Below are 21,112 nucleotides of genomic sequence, written 5' to 3'. Positions count from 1 at the left end.
CCCCAATGTCACTGCCACCTACCTACAATTATTAACCCCTAATCTGCCGCCCCCGACATCGCCAACACCTATATTATACTAATTAACCCCTAATCTGCTGCCCCAATGTCGTCGCCACCTACATACATTTAATAACCCCTAATCTGCCGCCCCCCAACATCGCTGCCACTATACTAAAGTTATAAACCCCTAAACCTAACCCTAAGTCTAACCCTAACACCCACTAACTTTAATATAATTAAAATAAATCTAAATAAAAATTACTATTATTTCTTAAATAATTCTAGCTAATAGTTACATTGTAGCTATCTTAGGTTTTATTTTTATTTCACAGACAAGTTTGTATTTATTTTAACTAGGTAGACTAGTTAGTAAATAGTTATTAACTATTTACTAGCTACCTAGTTAAAATAAATACAAATTTACCTGTAAAATAAAACCTAACCTGTCTTACACTAACACCTAACCTTACACTACAATTAAATAAATTACATTAATTAAATACAATTAATTTACACAAAATAAAAAGAAATGATCAAATATTTAAACTAATTACACCTAATTTAATAGCCCTATCAAAATAACCCCCCCAAAAAATAAAACAAAACGTAGCCTAAACTAAACTACCAATAGCCCTTAAAAGGGCCTTTTGTGGGGGAATTGCCCCCCAAAGAAATCAGCTCTTTTACCTGTAAAAAAAATACAAACAACCCCCCAACAGTAAAACCCACCACCCACACAACCAAACCCCCCAAATAAAATACTATCTAAAAAAACTTAAGCTCCCCATTGCCCTGAAAAGGGCATTTGGATGGGCATTGCCCTTAAAAGGACATTTAGCTCTTTTTGGGTGCCCAAACCCTAAGCTAAAAATAAAACCCACCTAATAAACCCTTACAAAAACCTAACACTAACCCCAGAAGATCCACTTACAGTTTTTGAAGACCCGACATCCATCCTCATCGAAGCCGGCAGAAGTATTCATCCAAGCCGGCAGAAGTCTTCATCCAGACGGCATCTTCTATCTTCATCCATCCGGTGAGGAGCGGCTCCATCTTCAAGACTTCCGGCGTGGAGCATCCTCTTCAATCGACGGCTCTTCCAGAATGAAGGTTCCTATAAGGTACGTCATCCAAGATGGCGTCCCTTGAATTCCAATTGGCTGATAGAATTCTATCAGCCAATCGGAATTAAAGGGTAAAAAATCCTATTGGCTGATGCAATCAGCCAATAGGATTGAGCTCGCATTCTATTGGCTGATTGGAACAGCCAATAGAATGCAAGCTCAATTCTATTGGCTGATTGGGGGTTAATAATTTTATTTTAGTGTTTGCGATGCGGTAGGGCCTCAGTTTAGGGGTTAATAGGTAGTTTATGGGTGTTAGTGTACTTTTTAGCACTTTAGTTATGAGTTTTTTCTTAAGGCGTTGTAGCATAAAACCTATAACTACTGACTTTCAGTTTACGGTATGGATCTTGACGGTATAGGGTGTACCGCTGACTTTTTGGCCTCCCAGACAAACTCGTAATACCGGCGCGATGGAAGTCCCATTGAAAAGGACTTTTTGAAAGCTGTGGTAGTTACGTTGCGTTATGGCCAAAAAAATGTGCAGTACAGCTAAACCTGCAAGACTCGTAATACCAGCGGTAGTGAAAAAAAGCCATAACGCTGCTTTTTCCCTCATACCGCAAAACTCGTAATCTAGCCGTTTGTTAGTTGTAGTTTAGTTTTTAGTTTATGAACAGAATTTGTTTTTATCTATTTAGGTTTCCATTTTAGTTTTAATAATTATAGTTAATGGGACATAAAAGTGCAAAAAGAAAATGATCTAATGTTCATTTTAATATTGCTCTGTTGCTTGCATATAACTATGTGTTTAACCCCTGCAAATAAAAAAAACAAGCCAGCAGACTTTTGCAAACATGATTTTACAGTTTGCTGTTTTGCATGCATTCCTACTGCTGCTGACATTGATAGTGCTCCTTCTTTTCTCATCTAGCCATAAATAATTTGTATTCCTGACAATGAAGGATTTGCAAATGTACTTTAGTTTTGTGGAATGTTTCCCCTTTATCTCTATGTCACAAAGTCTGTGGTTTAATAAACCTGTGAGATTGCTCTTTCCTGTGTCAAAGGTAAATTCAGAGTAGTCCTACACAGATGTCTCCTGCCAGCCATTATAACATCATGATTTAGCAGTGCTATCAGTAACCTTGCTTGCTTGGGCACCACCTACAGGTCAGATATCTTATTAGACTGTGGTTTTCCAGAATTTACTGCATTGTTTTAGTTTTTTGTTTTTTTTCATTTGCGTTAGTTATTTTACAAAAATTATTTTTTCCAATAATTTTTATTTTAGTTTAGTTAAGGCTTATAACCTTGTTGCAATGGCTACCAGTGGAGCTGTAGCCACTTAACAGCCTATTGTTATCTTGACCTGATTCAACCCTATCTGGATTTGAACCTGCAATCCAAAGATCTAAAAAGGTTCTTCGGGGGTATTACTGTTGGCCTCAAAACTAACTGAACAATCTTAATGCCTGAACAAATTACTGAATAAAACAACTTCATTTAATTAAACACTTTAATATGAATATTTTAATTGTTAATTAAACAATTAGCCTGCACTAAATATTTAAAAAATGCTTCTGTATCAGATCATGGTTTGTATTTACTTTAACACATTACCTTCCACCTGAATGTGTATATAAATTTCATGATTCAGGGCTTTAAGGAACTTGTTGATGTGTATACATGTCCAGAGAGTCTGAAAATATGTGTGTTTCTGCCATTGTGCATCTGTATTAAGCTGATTGGCTCCCTGCCATTTAGGGTGCCACATCTAGAGACCCCTGTACTAATCAGGAAGGCTATAATAAATAACATATAAAAGCAAACTAAAGCTTTTGTCTTTGAAATGCAAAATGTTTCTGGTAATTAAGAGGTTAAAGCATATATCTCAAAATGATTCCTTCTATGTAGAAAGCTTTTATAGAAATTATTATGCTTTGATGCTACCAAAAATGTTTTTTTGTTTGTTATTTTGTTTTTATATAATACCTGATTCCCAAGAATTTTGGCTGTTCCCCTGGAGCTGATGTTGTGGTCTCCATTTTCAAGCTGTTCATATGGGCAATAGAAATCACAGTTGCAGAGACAAACCATGGGAGTCCCATAAATGATGTCACAATGAAGAGAATAGCTATACAGAAAAAATCCAAATGAAGGCCTCCCCCTTTCTGTTAAAAAAAATAAAATAAAATAAATAATGGGAATATATATAATTAGTAGTTTTTAATATGCCCATTAAATTCTAAAATACAGTAAAATACCCAAGAATAATATTCAAAATTAAGTTAATAAACCACAAAAAAATATGCAGGGCACATCCTATTCCTATATATATAGCCCTCTCTTCCATTCCAGCTTCACAATATATGTAGATATATTAGATAGAGAGAAAAGCTAGTTCTAATGTCTGAGCTTGAGAAACAGACCTAGCATAAGATATATACTTCATATCTGTGCGTTCCTTCATGATATCGCTTTGAGTGTGAAGGATTCTTGTTTCCTCTTATACTCTCTAGCAGTCACAATCAGTACTTGTAGGCCACTGTCAAAGCAACTTATATGAAAGGATAGGTGGTCTGAGAAAACACTATCTACTAGACCAGCGATGGCGAAGCTTGGCACTCCAGATGTTTCAGAACTACATTTCCCATTATGCTTAGGGGCCGATTTATCATGCCCCTTATGCACCTGTTTCCGCGCGTGCCTTCACCTGTTTCCGCACCTGTTTCCGACCTCTGAGGCGGTGGACAGCAATCCGCCCGATCGGATACGATCAGGTTGATTGACACCCCTTGCTAGCGGCCGCGAATGTGCAGGGGGCTGCATTGCACAAGAATTTTACGAGAAATGCTGTGCAATGATAAATGCAGACAACGGATCATGTCTGCTCACACTATGATAAATCGGCCCCTTATACTTAAAAGATTTAGTGTCCATATGCAAGGTAGATAAGTACTGTTATGCACATCTTTTAAACTGACACTTCATGATACCTAGCCCATAAAGTCGTGAGTTCACACCTTAAAAGTTTGAGCTTTTTTACTGAGCTTACAAGCTCTAAAATACAGTTACAGCTTATAAGCTCTAAAATACAGTTACAGTTTATAAGCTCTAAAATACAGTTACAGCTTATAAGCTCTAAAATACAGTTACAGCTTATAAGCTCTAAAATACAGTTACAGCTTACAAGCTCTAGGATCACTGAGCAATACAACTAAGTAAAGAGGCTTTGTGGGCTTCTATCCCTTTTTTTTAACCGGTTTCTCTGACATTCTTTGCTGCTTCCAAACAATAAATAAGACTGCTGTACTGTATGTAGTAAAGATCAAGCTTGGAGCCTTCCTTGTTATGAGTCCCAAAAAACTGTCTAATCAGATAAAGCAAAACACGTAATAAAAAGGCAATAAGCTGAAGCAGAACACAAATGCTAAAGATTTCTGACTTGCTGGATAGGTTTGTAGATCACCTTGTCTGAGAGAAAAGAAAAAAAAAACTCTCAACAGATTTGTGTCTTGGAAAGTTATAAGAAACAAAGTTTTGTTAGATGGGACCTGATTAATATATGAGGTACAAGAAGGTGCAAGAAGCATTGGTCTAATTCTAATATGTGCTCATAACTGCCAAAAAAAGGGGTATAAAGGTGGAGTCTGGACATGGGGCTGATGTCGGCTGAAATGAATGGAGTATATGCATACTTACTGTACATGGTCAAATCAAAACATACCCATACTTATTTTGACAACAGCCATATGATTTAGGGAAATAATGACAAAATGTAAACCTAGAAAAAGAATAACCTTTTTGACAATAAATATACAATTGTTCTGAAAAAGTGACAAAAACGAATAAAGAAATAGTGAGAAAAAACTTCTTTGTTTTGGTAATAAGCTGTTCATTCACTGCTGTCAAACACATCATTTCTTCCTTGGGATACAAGTAAAGAGGAAATTTGTAAGCATTTCCAGACTGACTTTTGGGGGTTCTTGGGGGGAAAGACAAGATGGGTGAAAAACCATCCACTTTTGCATGTCTCCAGTCTGATCTTGAAAATAAGCAATAAATGAACCCTTAGTTTATCCCTCTTATTACTAAGAGGGGCCAGTGACAATATCCTCTTTTAGTTGAATGATCACTTGACCCTCACAATGAGATAATAGCAGTCTTCTAAACTAGTAGGCTGCCGTTTTAGATTAATAAATGTAAGAGTGGTCTGAGACCACTTATGTAAGAGATGAGAATTATAAAATTATAAATTAACCTTTATTAATATGAATTATAAAAGGGAAATGTCTTAACCTGTTATACAAGCTCAACCCCTTAGCTTCTACTGGTTGTAACAATTCAAGACAGCATAATAGTGGTTTTGTTGGAAAGAAACGGCTTATAAAATTTTACATACAAAGAACCCTGAATGTATTTAAAATGTTGAACCACACATTTTATCATAGCACAGTAAAGATATAAATGTTGGCAAAGAATAGGCATGCCTTAAATACAACATGCCACCAACATAACAAGGAAATACTGTCTGCCAACATACTGTAACATCACAAACATATACTTTACATTTTACTGAAAGCTGCATGCTATCCCAAAAGTTAACACACAGTAAGTAAGGTCAAAGTTCATTATTCCCAAGAACCCAACCCAATGTGTCTCAAAGAGGCTGCATGGTGTGATCTAGAAGGCCACAAACTGAGGTCAGCTGTGGCTGTACCTTTTGCAGCAGAAGCAAGCCCTATGACTAGACCTTCTATAGCAAAAATAAGCTCTATCAAGAAAGGCCAAAAACTCCTTTTCTGAGTTGTAGAAAAATAATAATAAATAATCTTTACAGGCTGCAGCAGAGCTACTATCCTCACTATCTTACTCCAATCAGGTTCCCAACAGAAGGGCTATACAAATGAAGGGAAGGTGCCATGTGTTTCTAGCTTAAATAAGACTACATTTTAACAGTTGATTTGAGATTATATTAGTTATTCAACTAACCTTTAGCTTGTATTCCTTGCGGTTAAGAATAACAGCAGTGATCTGCTGATCCATAAAAATCAGGATAGTGATCAAAATTGCGGGAACACCAGAAAGTAGGCACACCCACCATGGATTTCCTCCAAATGGAAACACAAACCAAGACCTTGTAGGATTGGTTGGCTTTGAAGACAAAATAAGTAAAACATTTTAGTGGCAATCATTCTATTAATGCATTTGTTTTTAGATTTTTTGTAAAATTCAGCACTTTTTTACACATGGACGTACTCTTACCTTAAATTCATTTGGAACAATAAGCTTGGGTGTCTCCAATCCACAAAGAAAATCAACTCCACAGAAGAATAAAATTGTCAATATCACTGAAAAATCACCGATCAGTTTCCTTATCTATAAAATAAAATTAAAAATAAATACTTGTTTTCACAGAATAGTTAGCTGAACACTAGGGGGTAAATCCTATGACAATTTCTAAAATGAAGCCACAATGGGAAAACTTTTATTTATTTAATTAATTAACAAATTAATTAATTGTGTCTTAAGAGTAAAATAATAAATGTTAGGGATTAATCTTGTCTATATGTATAATGTATTAATAAGATGTATGTCAACAATATGTTTCGATTTTCAACTTTTAAATGATGGCAATAATATTGTTAGCTGAAATATTCAATTTTCAATGACACAAAACAAAAACAACAAAAACAAATTAATTCATATAAAAAGGCACTAACAAATCCAAAAACTGAAATTCACAGTCCTAATAGGTTAACACGAGTAACCAATCAGGATTATATACAACCATTCACAAGGAAATTCAGACCTTAGCATTGAACTTACAAAAAGGGGGGGGGGGGGCTGTTGCAGTAGGCAAAAGAGCCTGAAGACTCAAGGTCAGGAAAGGTCAGAAAAGAGACATTGTATTTATTTTAATAAAATATACATTTTTATGTTTTATTTGACTTAGGGTGACTTAGATCCAAGTGTGACTCATAAGCATAAGACAAAAATTAGAAAAGAAACTGTAGTTAGATATAAAACATACCGATGCAGAAAGGTATCTACTGGTTTGGAATTTTTTAAGTGACATTGAGAATAAAAAGGTTCCACAAAAAAGTATTATTGACATTAGAAAAATGTCAGGAACGTAATTGCAGCTATTTCCCTCTAGGTGTCCTCCAAACTCCAAGCACTCACTTTGAGAGATCTCTGAGCAATTTAAAGGTGGAATATCCTGAAGAAAACAAAAAAAAAACATATTTTTCATAAACATATATATTTATTTGCATCATGTTTGCTAAATTTGTATTTAAAATTTCACTTTATTTCACATTATTTTTCACACAGAAGATTTGCATGGATTACTTTATATTAGGGATAGGTAAATGCTTTGCAAAATTCAAAAAATTAAATAAATGTTAGCACATTTGTTTGATCGTTTTGAATGTTGAATGTTTGTACAACATTCAAACATTCGTTTATAATGTAATAGTATTTCTAATGCTATCTTTAAATGTAATATTCAATTAGAATGTTTCTAATTTGAATATTGCATAATTCAAATCGAATTATGCAATATTCAAATTAGAACATTTTTAATCAATATATATTTGTAATAGTATTTCTAATGCACTCTTTAAATGTAATATTCAAATTACGCTATATTCAAAATAGAAAAATTGTAATCAACATATTTGTATCTATTATGTATCAATTTACTAAATGCCCTACTACATGAATTAATGAACTTCTGAATAGTATTTTCTAAATTGAATGTTAGATTAGAAATGTCAAATTTGGATATTAGATCTAATTATGAACATTCGAAAACAAAAGTAACATTAAAAACCTGAAATAACATTTGATTACCAAATTTTAATTAATTTTCGTTGTTATCAACATTCGATTGTCCAAAAAAAATGTCCACAGGACTATTCGTTCTACCCAGCGAACTGCACTTTCACCACATTTGCTCATCCCTACTTTATATACATATCGAGTGCTTTATATACATCAAAATGTAAACATACGTGATTAGCAAATTGAATTAATCAAACAAGTTATATTATTCATCGTTCAGGAACTGATATTAGAAAACTGGGTCCAATTCAAGTTCTCTGGTTTGGCGAGATTATCTAAGACTTGTTGGTACTGCGAGGGCCCTCAAATAATTTTAAAAAGGCAACTTTTAGCTTGAGCACTTTTTATGCCATTATACAGGTTCTGGATATGAGGGGCGCGATCCGATATACAGCGCAGGTTTCGGCGCAAGTGTGGAAACCTGCGCCACCCGTAGTTTCAGCTCGCAACTCGAGCTATCCTATATACGGCGCTGGCATTTGCTAAAGTGCCGTAAGTTGGACAAACTAGCGATGTCCAGAAATCTGCGTAAGTACAAATTTCTGGAGTCGCTAGTGACTTACGGCACTTTAGAAACTGCCGCCGTCTACAAAACCTTACTAAAGTATTAAATCTCCCATACTGTCTAACACGCCTCCCAAAAATAACCCGACACGTATACCCCTCTATCCGCAATCCCCCCTCTCACTCCTAATAATAAATATATTAACCCCTAAACCGCCACTCCCGGACCCCGCCACAAGCTACATTATCTATATTACCCCCTAATCTGACCCCCCTACACCGCCGCCAGTTACCTTAAATGTTTTACCCCCTAATTTGATCCCCCTACACCGCCACCAGCTACATTAAAATGATTACCCCCTAATGTGAGCCCCCTACCCCGCCGCCACCTATTTAAACTATATTAACCCCTAATGTGAGCCCCCTACTTAAACTATATTAACCCCTAATCTGACCCCCTTACACCACCGCCACCTATATTAAAATTATTAACCCCTAATCTAATCCCCCTACACCGCTGCCACCTATATTAAATGTATTAATCTCTAATCTAATCCCCCTACACCACCGCAACCTATATTAACTATATTAAACCCAAATTATATTAGGGTTAATATAGTTAATATAGTTATTATATTATATATATTAAAGGGACAGTATACCTTAAAAATAATGTTATATAATTCTGCACATAGTGCAGAATTATATAACATTATTTAAGTGCTATAGTTCTAATAGCCTTTTTTACCTTTAAATATGTAAAAATTATGGCGCTTTTACAGACCCGCTCTCTGCTCTCTGCTGAGTGGGTCTGTAATATTTAGTCAGCATATCGGGCCAGCTGTATAGTCACAGCCCGGCCCGACCGCGCCATAAGACTAAGTGCAGCTCGCTCCTGTGCTATGGCGCGGTCAGGCCGGGCTGTGACTATACAGCTGGCCCGATGCGCTGACTAAATATTACAGACCCGCTCAGCAGAGAGCAGAGAGCGGGTCTGTAAAAGCGCCATAATTTTTACATATTTAAAGGTAAAAAAGGCTATTAGAACTATAGCACTTAAATAATGTTATATAATTCTGCACTATGTGCAGAATTATATAACATTATTTTTAAGGTTTACTGTCCCTTTAACTATATTAACCCTAATTATATTAGGGTTAATATAGTTAATATAGTTATTATATTATATATATTAACTATATTAACCCTAATTATATTAGGGTTAATATAGTTAATATAGTTATTATATTATATATATTAACTATATTAACCCTATCTAACTCTAACACCCCTAAATTATTATTAAAATAAATCTAAATAATATTAATAATATTAACAAAATTATTCCTATTTAAAACTAAATACTTACCTATAAAATAAACCCTAAGATAGCTACAATATAATTAAGAATTACATTGTAGCTATTTTAGGGTTTATATTTATTTTACAGGTAACTTGGTATTTATTTTAACTAGATACAATAGCTATTAAATAGTTAATAACTATTTAATAGCTACCTAGTTAAAATAATTACCAAATTACCTGTAAAATAAATCCTAACCTAAGTTACAAATACACCTACACTATCAATAAATTAATTAAACTACAAATATCTAAACTAAAATACAATTAAAAAAACTAAACTAAATTACAAAAAAAACAAACACTAAATTACAAAAAATAAAAAAAGATTACAAGAATTTTAAGCTAATTACACCTAATCTAAGCCCCCTAATAAAATAATAAAGCTCCCAAAATAAAAAAAATTCCCTACCCTATTCTAAAGTACAAAGTAATCAGCTCTTTTACCAGCCCTTAAAAGAGCTTTTTGCGGGGCATTGCCCCAAAGTAATCAGCTCTTTTACCTGTAAAAAAAAAATAGAATACCTCCCCCAACATTACAACCCACCACCCACATACCCCTATTTAACCCACCCAAACCCCCCTTAAAAAAACCTATCACTAACCCCCTGAAGATCTCCCTACATTGAGTCATCTTCACCCAGCCGAGCCGAAGTCTTCATCCAATCCGGGCTTCAGCCAATCGGATTGAGTTTGCATTCTATTGGCTGTTCCGATCAGCCAATAGAATGTGAGCTCAATCCGATTGGCTGATCCAATCAGCCAGTCGGATTGAACTTCAATCCGATTGGCTGATTCAATCAGCCAATCGGATTTTTCCTACCTTAATTCCGATTGGCTGATAGAATCCTATTTAAAGGAACCTTCATTCGTCGTTAGTCCGTCGGGCCAGCTGGATGTTCCGCGTGGGAGGTCTGAAGATGGAGCCGGAAGAAAGAAGATAGAAGATGCCGCTTGGATGAAGACATCGCCCGGATGGAAGACCTCTTCTTTGCCTCTTGGATGAAGACATCGCCCGGATGGAAGACCTCTTCTTTGCCGCTTGGATGAAGACATCGCCCGGATGGAAGACCTCTTCTTTGCCGCTTGGATGAAGACATCGCCCAGATGGAGGACCACATCGCCCGGATTAGATGAAGACTTCGGCTCGGCTGGGTGAAGACGACTCAAGGTAGGGAGATCTTTTTACTTTAGAATAGGGTAGGGATTTTTTTTATTTTGGGGGGCTTTATTATTTTATTAGGGGGCTTAGATTAGGTGTAATTAGTTTAAAATTCTTGTAATCTTTTTTTATTTTTTGTAATTTAGTGTTTGTTTGTTTTTGTAATTTAGTTTAGTTTATTTAATTGTATTTTAGTTTAGATATTTGTATTTAAATTAATTTATTGATAGTGTAGGTGTATTTGTAAATTAGGTTAGGATTTATTTTACAGGTAATTTGGTAATTATTTTAACTAGGTAGCTATTAAATAGTTATTAACTATTTAATAGCTATTGTACCTAGTTAAAATAAATACCAAGTTACCTGTAAAATAAATATAAACCCTAAAATAGCTACAATGTAATTATTAATTATATTGTAGCTATCTTAGGGTTTATTTTATAGGTAAGTATTTAGTTTTAAATAGGAATAATTTAGTTAATATTATTAATATTATTTAGATTTATTTTAATAATTAAGTTAGGGGTGTTAGAGTTAGATAGGGTTAATATAGTTAATATATATAATATAATAACTATATTAACTATATTAACCCTAATATAATTAGGGTTAATATAGTTAATATATATAATATAATAACTATATTAACTATATTAACCCTAATATAATTAGGGTTAATATAGTTAATATAGGTTGCGGCAGTGTAGGGGGATTAGATTAGGGGTTAATAATTTTAATATAGGTGGCGGTGGTGTAGGGGGATTAGATTAGGGGTTAATACATTTAATATAGGTGGCAGCGGTGTAGGGGGATTAGATTAGGGGGTAATATAGTTAATATAGGTGGCGGCGGGGTAGGGGGCTCACATTAGGGGGTAATAATTTTAATATAGATGGCGCCGGTGTAGGGGGATTACATTAGGGGTTAATAATGTTAATGTAGGTGGCAGCGGTGTAGGGGGATCACATTAGGGGGTTAGACATTTAATGTAGGTGGCGGCGTGGTCCGGGAGCGGCGGTTTAGGGGTTAAACCAGTGACGTGCATTCATAGGAGGCAGGGGAGGCAGCGCCTCCCCTGGCCAATGTGGGTAATACACTATTTTTTATTAATAATAATAAAATTAAAAAATGTTCTTTTTTTTTTTCAAAAATGTTTTTTTGGTTACTCACTGACCCCCCCCCCCTACCCCCCCCAACCCTGCCTGTGTTGTGTTTACTACATTTTTTTAAAGTCTCTACACAGTACCGGTCACATCACATTCATATTGCGCAAGGAAATGGAGGCCAGCTACCCTTCCATTGCGCAATATGAATGTGTATAGTATGGGCTGCTAGAGAGAGAGTGCCACAGTGCCATCTAGTGGCTAAGCGCTCACTCTCATTGCAGCCCATACTGCTCCCACCGGAGGCTAGCCTCGGGAGCACAGTGCCAGCCCTTTAACCAATCAGAAGGCTGGAGAGCTTCTGGTGCTGGTTTGGGGCGGGCTAAATTGCCTGGCGGCAAATGCGAGAGCGGGAGGCACAGAAGCATCACTGTGACCACTGTGACTGAGTGACTGTCAGAGTCAGACTCTGGTGACTGGTCACTGGTGGTGTGGCAGTGCGTGTTTTGGCGTGCTGAGTCTGCTGAGCTGACAGGTGTGACTGTCTGTGACTAAGGAGGCGCATTGTCAGAGCATGGCTGGCTGGGAGTCTTCAGTCTGGGACCCGCATCAGACACAGAGAGTGACTGTGTGTGACACACACAGTGAGACCAACAAGAAAAGATCAGGTAGGTACTTACTAATACTAACGGGTTAGGGTAACAGCTGGGCAAGAGAGTTAGCTTCACTCACTGACAGTCACACACACTAGTTTAATATTGTTTCCCACGGGGCAAATAAAGTATAGTCATGTTTCACATCTGCAGTGAAGGTTTCCCCTCATGGTTGGTTGCACCTTGTGTGTCCTAATTTCCTTAATTAATTTGATAGATAAACTTGAAATGATGCTCAGGGTTGTAGCCAGCTTAGCTGTGCACAACCACCATTAGGATTAGTATAAGAATGTGCCTATTCAGCTTTCCTTCGATCTCTGCACAGTGCACACTTCTGAATAGCAGAGTACTCAGTGCTGAGCTGGAGTTTCTTAGCTTTCTACGGGGCTTTGTTTTTCCTGGTGCTATCTGATGACTCACTGGTATGGTATGTAGTGTATGCACTATGCAGCCTGCGACTCACCTCATACACAGTGTGACAGGAGCAGAGTCAGACACATCCAGCCCAGGAATCACCCACCCACATCAGCTCCTTCTCACACCCTGCAGGTTATCCACAAATCTTAATGTATATCATTTGCTAAACAAGTCACTTCTGTGATTTTCTTCTAATGATCTGTGCTTTTTCACTGTCTTGACTTTTGAACTAAAATTGAATGAAGAATTTCAGGGAGCCTTTTGTTTGGGACATGCCTAGTGTTTCCTTTACTTGTTTGTAAAATATGCATATATGGGTTTCCTAAGGGCTGCATGACACATTCTTCACTGTGATGTTTTAACTTTATTATATAAAAGTAAAATGCAAATGTGATTATTAAGCTATTTTTGTATGTGAAATAGTGAGGTAGGAAACAATCTGCAGTGAAAATAAAATGTATTTATAGCTGAAATTTAAAATGCAAAATAGACATGATCATTATATATATATATTTTGATTATGACTATTTTGCATTTTAAATTTCAATGCAAAGCATTGTTTTTTTAATACTTTACAGTCATATGGGTCAGCCAAAGAGTTAATAGAAAATGAACAACTTGCTATTATAATGTATAATATAGAAAATGAACAACTTGCTATTATAATGTATAATATAGAAGATGAACAACTTGCTATTATAATGTATAATATAGAAGATGAACAACTTGCTATTATAAAGTATATATATATATATATATATATATATATATATATATATATATATATATATATATATATATATATATATATATATATATATATATATATATATTATACATTATAATAGCAAGTTGTTCATTTTCTATCAACTCTTTGGCTGACCCAGATGACTGTGAAGTATTAAAAAACAATGCTTTGCAGCCCTCCCCATGGCAGCCAACAGGTTAAAAAACATTGAACCTTCTGAGATTTACAGCACAGAGAGGGAGGGAGAGAGGGAGGGGGGAAGAGGGAGGGGGAAGAGAGAGAGGGAGGGGGAAGAGAGAGAGGAAGGGGGAAGAGAGAGAGGAAGGGGGAAGAGAGAGAGGAAGGGGGAAGAGAGAGAGGAAGGGGGAAGAGAGAGAGGAAGGGGGAAGAGAGAGAGACAGAGGGGGGGGGGAGAGAGAGACAGAGGGGGAGGGAGGGGGAAGAGAGAGGGGGAAGAGAGAGAGGGAGGGGGAGAGAGGGGGGTGGGAGAGAGGGAGGGGGTGAGAGGGGGGTGAGAGAGGGAGGAGAAGAGAGAGGGGGGGGAGAGAGAGAACGAGAGGGAGAAGAGAGAGAGAGAAAGAGATTCAGTGAGAGAAAGAGAGAGTGAGAGAAAGAGAGTGCGAGAGAGAGAGATAGTGAGAAAGAGTGAGAGAGCTAGTGAGAGAGAGTGAAAGAAAGGGAGAGTGAGAGAGAGAGTGAGAGAAAGAGAGAGAGAGTGAGAGAAAGGGAGGGGGGAGAGAAAGAGAGGGAGGGGGAGAGAGAAGGAGAGAGAGTGAGTGAGAGAAAGAGAGAGAGTGAGAGAAAGGGAGGGGGGAGAGAAAGAGAGGGAGGGGGAGAGAGAGTGAGTGAGAGAAAGAGAGTGCGAGAAAGAGAGAAAGTGAGAGAGAGTGAGAGAAAGTGAGAGAGAGTGAGAGAAAGTGAGAGAAAGTGAGAGTGAGAGAAAGTGAGAGTGAGAGAAAGTGAGAGTGAGAGAGAGTGAGAGAAAGAGAGAGTGAGAGAGAGAGTGAGAGAAAGAGAGAGTGAGAGAAAGAGAGAGTGAGAGAGAGTGAGAGAAAGAGAGAGTGAGAGAGAGAGAGAGAGAGTGAGAGAGAGAGAGAGTGAGAAAAAGAGAGAGTGTGTGTGCGTGTGTAAGAGAGAGAAAGAGAGTGTGTGTGTGTGTGAGAGTGTGTGTGTGAGAGAGAATATATATATACAGTATATGTGTGTATTTATATATATATATATATATATATATATATATACACGCACACACACACATATATATATATACACATATACACACTATGTGTGTGTATCTCTGGAGACTGCCTCACCAGTCTTTCATCTCACTGCACATCACTGGGTTAAACACTTTATTAGGGATGCGGCAGGGGATTGCGGTTGACAAGTAGATAGACATTGCACATGCGTTAGGTGTTAGGTTTTATTTTGCAGCCAGGTTAGGGAGTTAGGGGGCTCCAATACTCAGCGTAAGGCTTACTACGCCTGCAATTTGTGGCGAGGTAAAAATGGAGTAAGATTTCTCCATTTTCGCCACGTAAGTCCTTACGCTGTATATTGGATACCAAACTGCGCTGGTTTGGTATACCTGTCTATGGGCCAAAAAACTACGGCCGAAGGCAGAAATATACGAGCGTAACTTCTAGGTTACGCCGTATATAGCATACCAAACCAGCGCAAAATTTGGCGTCGCCGGCTTTTGCGGGCGACGATTTATATCGGATCGCGGCCGAGGTGAGAGATATTACATTACAATATAATGCTTCAAAAAAATGTTTTGCATGATTTGTCTCCATGATAAGGATATTGGTTAAATTGATTACTTTGACAGCTTTGTAAAATATGTTCATAATGATTTTCTAGATCTTATGTTTACACATATGACAAAATTTTTTTTTTTTTTACTCTTTATTTTTATTAAGGAAAATCAAAATAGGTTATAATACAAGCAATACTTTCTTGCGTCACGCAGGACTCATTGTAACACAATAATTTCAGATATGTATTCCAACATCATACATATAATATACCAAAAATTAATCCTAGATATATGGGTACACAAAACAGACACTATCATCATCTCTGAAATAATATTACAGTGAAACAGATTTCCCTAATAAATCCTAATCAATCTTAGTATTGCGATACTTAATATTGAGATTACCCTTATCGTTTCAAAAGCAAGCCCAGAGTGTATTGCAACACCTTGGGAATGGGGCCAGAAAAAAAAAAAAAAAAAGAAGAAAGGGAAAAAAGAAAAAAAGAAAAAAAAGAAGAAAGGGAAAAGAGGAAAAAAAAACCAAAAAACCCAGACCGACAATCCTCACACCCCAACCCCGCCGGCGCAGGGTCCGCAGAGCCTTTAACAGTCTCTATAGTTCCTTATCCAAGTATGAGGGAATATTCCTAATATAACTAATTCTGTAAAGCTGATGGAAGAAAGGAAGGGAGACAAAATTTGCTTCTTAACTGGTGTTGGGTAGGTAGTAATCACAGAGGCCCATCCAATCAGAAATTTTTTAATTCTAGACTCCTTTACATGTTGTAAGTGAAAGGATTCATATATGATTTGTTCTTTAATGCCTTTCAATATAGAAGTCAGACTTGGAGCTTTTACAGCCGTCCAGTTCTTAAGGATATTATGTCTAGTTGTGAGTATAACGGTATTAACTATACGCCTGACCAGATTAGGTCTATAATCAATTAGTAAAAAAAGAATATCTTCCAGAGAAAAGGAGAGCGATACATTCAAAACCCTATTTACCCAAAATTGGACTTTAAACCACAACTGTCAGATCTTTGGACGGAACCAAAGCATATGAGGCAAATCCGCACAAGGACATGAACATCTGCGGCAGGCTGCAACTTGTTCTGGATAGAATCTACATACTTTAGCCGGAGTTAGATAAAAATTGTTAATTAATTTCAAATGGGATTCTTTCCAACTGACCGATATAGGATAACTAGAAACCTGAGAAAGGCTAGCTACAAACTTATCTGTATCAACCGTTTCAATAATCGACCTCCAAAAGGTACATAATTTATCCATGACTAGAATACCTTGTTTGGAGAGCATAACATGATAAATAAGGGATATTGACGCTTCTCCTGCTCTGAATTTCTGTATACACATCTTCATATCTGTCCAGTCAGCCGGAAAAGAAGCATACCATTTCTGAGATGAGACATAGTGCCGTATCTGAAAATATGCATATTGATTCCGAAATGGGAGAGCAAATTTTTGACATAAGGTTGCCCAGGGACAAATTCGAAGATCAGCATTCAACAATTGATATATATCTTTAAGCCCCTTGTCTCGCCAATCTCTAAACACCTTCTGACCTATACCAGGGAGAAAGAGTGGATTACCCCTAATCGGTAAAAATTCAGAGAATGAGGGATCAATTTTAAGAACATGGCCGGCTTTATGCCAAGCAGATATTATATTCTTGAATGAACACAGTTTCCTTACATGTAGAGGAAGATTTGGAGGCGGGCAATGCAAGAGGGCACTCAATGACCATGGAGAAACCAGATGTTGTTCAAGATCATATGAAGAAACAATATTTGATTGAGCGATCCAATCAAAAGCAAATTTCAATAAAGTTGCCAAATTATATAATTTAATATTAGGGAGAGCCAAACCGGCTGCTGAGAATTTATTAGACAATCTATTAATCGATAAACGTGGCTTTTTACCTTTCCAGATAAATTGGGAAAACCAAGACGCCATCCTACTTAGATCTTTATTTAGTATATATAATGGCAAATTTTTAAGCAAATATAAAATATGTGGAAAGATTATAGTCTTAAGGCTGATGGAAGCCGAGATAGATAATGGAAAGATCCTCCAAAGCTGTAAATCTTCTTTGATCTTCTGAAAGAGGGGTCAAAAAATTTCCTGATACCAAAATTTTGGATTTTTATTTATGTCAAGACCTAAATATTTGATACTTCTTACTATTCGAACTTTTAATCTTAACCCACCAATCAGGACTGAAAAATTGCTAAGAATTTGTTTAGAATGGAAATGGATACAAATGGTTTTCTTCATGCACATAGTAGACACTGTTATAAATGTATTTGGAATATTCCATACAGGCAGTTTTAGAGATTAAGCAGGAATCACTACAAACGTTCTGATTACAATAGAGAAGCATACATTGTAATGAAAACATTATCAAGACAATTGCCCAGAGACTTTAGTGAGATCAACTTATGGACATGAAACCCACAATTTCCCTTTCATGATTTAGGTAGAACATTTACAATTTTAAACAACTTTACAGTTTACTTCTATTATCAAATTTGCTTTGTTCTTTTAGTATCATTTGTTGAAGGAGCAGCAATGCACCACTGGTTTCTAACTGAACTCATGGGTGAGCCAATGACAGTCGGCATATAACTAAAGCCAACAATCAGCAGCTAGAACCTAGGTTATTTGCTGCTCCTGAGCTTACCTAGATAAATCTTTCAGCAAAGAATAACAAGAGAAGGAAGCAAATTAAATAATAGAAGTAAATTAGAAAGTTGTTTAAAATGGTATGCTCTGTCTAAATCATGAATGTCTAATTATGACTGTAATGACCCTTTAATAAAAGAACATGTATTATGGACAGAAGTAAAGAAAAAAACTAAATCTAGTACTTCCACTTAAACTTTTTTTAACCCCTTACAATAAGGCCTTGTGTAAAATAGAGAAAGCTATTACTAAGTTATGGCCGATTGAAATCCCAGAGAAAACAAAAAGAATGTAGATTTTACATGTTTGTTAAATCCAAGTGTGCTAACAGAGGAAGAAACAATTTAGCTAAATAGAATAAATGAGATGAACATATGGTTAAAGAAATGGACAATATGGAATTCAAAATAAAAGCCCATCAGTTTATCAGTTACAGAGCTTGTGTTCTGTGATGTACATAGGCAGAACACACTGTTTAAAGTCACACATATCCTATAAAGTTATCTTACAGATTATATTTACTATTGACTTTATTAGATATTATCTAAGACATTTTATAAAATGACAGTAAGAAATGTAAAAACTTACCCCATTGAAGCAAGAATCACTGTTGTTATATAGTGTGGCATTCACCAATGAGTAATTGGCTGTAAAGAAAAAAATATATTCTTCAAGCAAGACTTTTGTACATAAAAACCATCTGCCCCATTTTTTGTTTTAAACCTTTGCTAATCTTAACTTTAAAATCATAAACCTTTCTTAAAGGGACAGTCTAGGCCAAAATAAACTTTCATGATTCAGATAGAGCATGTAATTTTAAACAATTTTCCAATTTACTTTTATTACCAATTTTGCTTTGTTCTCTTGGTATTCTTAGTTGAAAGCTTAACCTAGGAGGTTCATATGCTAATTTCTTAGACCTTGAAGCCCACCTCTTTCAGATTGCATTTTCACCAGTTTTTCACCACTAGAGGGTGTTAGTTCACATATTTCATATAGATAACACTGTGCTCATGCACGTGAAGTAATCTGGGAGCAGGCACTGATTGGCTAGACTACAAGTCTGTCAAAAGAACTGAAAAAAGGGGCAGTTTGCAGAGGCTTAGATACAAGATAATCACAGAGGTTAAAAGTATATTATTATAACTGTGTTGGTTATGCAAAACTGGGAAATGGGTAATAAAGGGATTATCTATCTTTTAAAACAATAACAATTCTGGTGTAGACTGTCCCTTTAAATAATTGTGTTCAGTAATTAAGTAGTAAATTCCCTGGCATAAAAAAAAAAATCTGATTACGCTACTAGGGGTGAAATAGTCACCAGGGTGAAGTACTCAGACTTCTAGCTGTCCTCTATAAAAAAACTGGATGATCACTGGGTGATTTGTGGAAATCTATACCCAATAGGTCTGTTACTCCTTTCAGCCATATGCTTAAAGGGACACTAAACCCAAAAATTCTCTTTCATGATTCAGGTAGAGAATACAATTTTAAATAACATTCTAATTGACTTCTATTATCTAATTTGCTTGATTCTTAAGATAACCTTGGTTGAAGAAATAGCAATGCACATATGTGAGCCAATCATACAAGGCATCTATGTGCATCTACCAATCAGCAGCTACTGAGCATATCTAAATATGCTTTTCAGCAAAGAATTTCAAGAGAATGAAGCAAATTCGATAATAGAGGTAAATTAGAAAATTGTTTAAAATGGCATGCTCTTTCTAAATCATAAAAGAAAAAATGTAGGTTTCATGTCCCTTTAATATGAACTCAGATCACCCTCCATAGCTTGCAGCTTCTTTCAGTTATATACCCATATAAAACCTAAAAATAGTTCAATGGCACTGAAGCCATTACATAGCTATGCAACTGCCCACACCAGACCCAGGGCACTTAAGCCCATGCCAGCTGTATACACTCTTCAGGCCTCAGATCAAACCCAATACATTTAACTGTACAGCTCATTGAAATACTGGACTGTTTGGTTATATGCCAGGCACCTGGCTAACTTACTGTAGTTATCCCCTACTTAAGCGTGGAATCTGCGAGTGTTAAAGTCAGGACGGAAACTACTGGTACTGCTTGTATATTGCATTGCTTATGTAAATAAAGGGGTTGCCACCTAATTCTGAGTAAATATTGAAAAGAAAGTATAATTTGAGCCTTGATCTGCAGGATCTTTTTCTAAAGCAAAGCTATGTATTAAACAGAAAGTTGAAAATGTAATTACTACAGGGGTTGATTAAAAAATCTTGCAATTGTTTTCAAAAGATAACAATTTCTGAACCACATCCAGTATTGCCAATGTATTTTACCAGTGATCATAATCCTAACTGCTTCATTAGGCTTTTGATTTTGTAAACCAAAAACCAACTTTTCACTGAAACAATAGAATGTGGTCAACCCCATAGTTCATAGTTTCTAATTTAGTAAATATTAATATCTTTTTATTATGATAATTTATTATTAAAGGACCATTAAAGTCAAAGTTAAAGGGACAGTAAACGTACAGAATATTTTTAATGCGGGAGCGAGCTATATTCAGTCCAATGGCACTATCGGGCGTGCTGTGACTAGCCAGCACGCCTGCAAATCGCTTTGGAAATCAAAGACCTGCTCAGTAGAGCCTGGAGCAGAGTCCAACTTTACACTAAAAAAACTTGCAATGCTTTTAATTTATGAAGTTACCGCTAAGATAATGTTATATAATTCTGCACTATGTACAGAATTATATAACATTATTCTGTACGTTTACTGTCCCATTAAGCTTTCATGAT

At 36.2% G+C, this 21,112-nt stretch overlaps 1 protein-coding gene across 1 annotated transcript in view; it reads right to left on the bottom strand.

Moving 5' to 3' along the window:
• The window catches only part of SLC4A9 (solute carrier family 4 member 9), an 86,941-nt gene that overhangs the window by 30,608 nt on the left and 35,221 nt on the right, over positions 1-21,112 (bottom strand). The window contains exons 12-16 of the mRNA XM_053717231.1: positions 18,918-18,976; positions 7,104-7,292; positions 6,335-6,448; positions 6,062-6,223; positions 3,062-3,240 (exon numbers count right to left, since the gene is read on the bottom strand). Of these exons, the coding sequence (XP_053573206.1) occupies positions 3,062-3,240; positions 6,062-6,223; positions 6,335-6,448; positions 7,104-7,292; positions 18,918-18,976 (703 nt within the window). The remainder of the gene's footprint in view (positions 1-3,061; positions 3,241-6,061; positions 6,224-6,334; positions 6,449-7,103; positions 7,293-18,917; positions 18,977-21,112) is intronic.

The sequence above is a fragment of the Bombina bombina genome, chromosome 6 (assembly GCF_027579735.1).
Source record: "Bombina bombina isolate aBomBom1 chromosome 6, aBomBom1.pri, whole genome shotgun sequence".
NCBI classification, from domain to species: Eukaryota; Metazoa; Chordata; class Amphibia; order Anura; family Bombinatoridae; genus Bombina; species Bombina bombina.
Note: the sequence above shows the minus strand (reverse complement) of the source record. Positions and strands in the feature narration are given on the sequence as shown.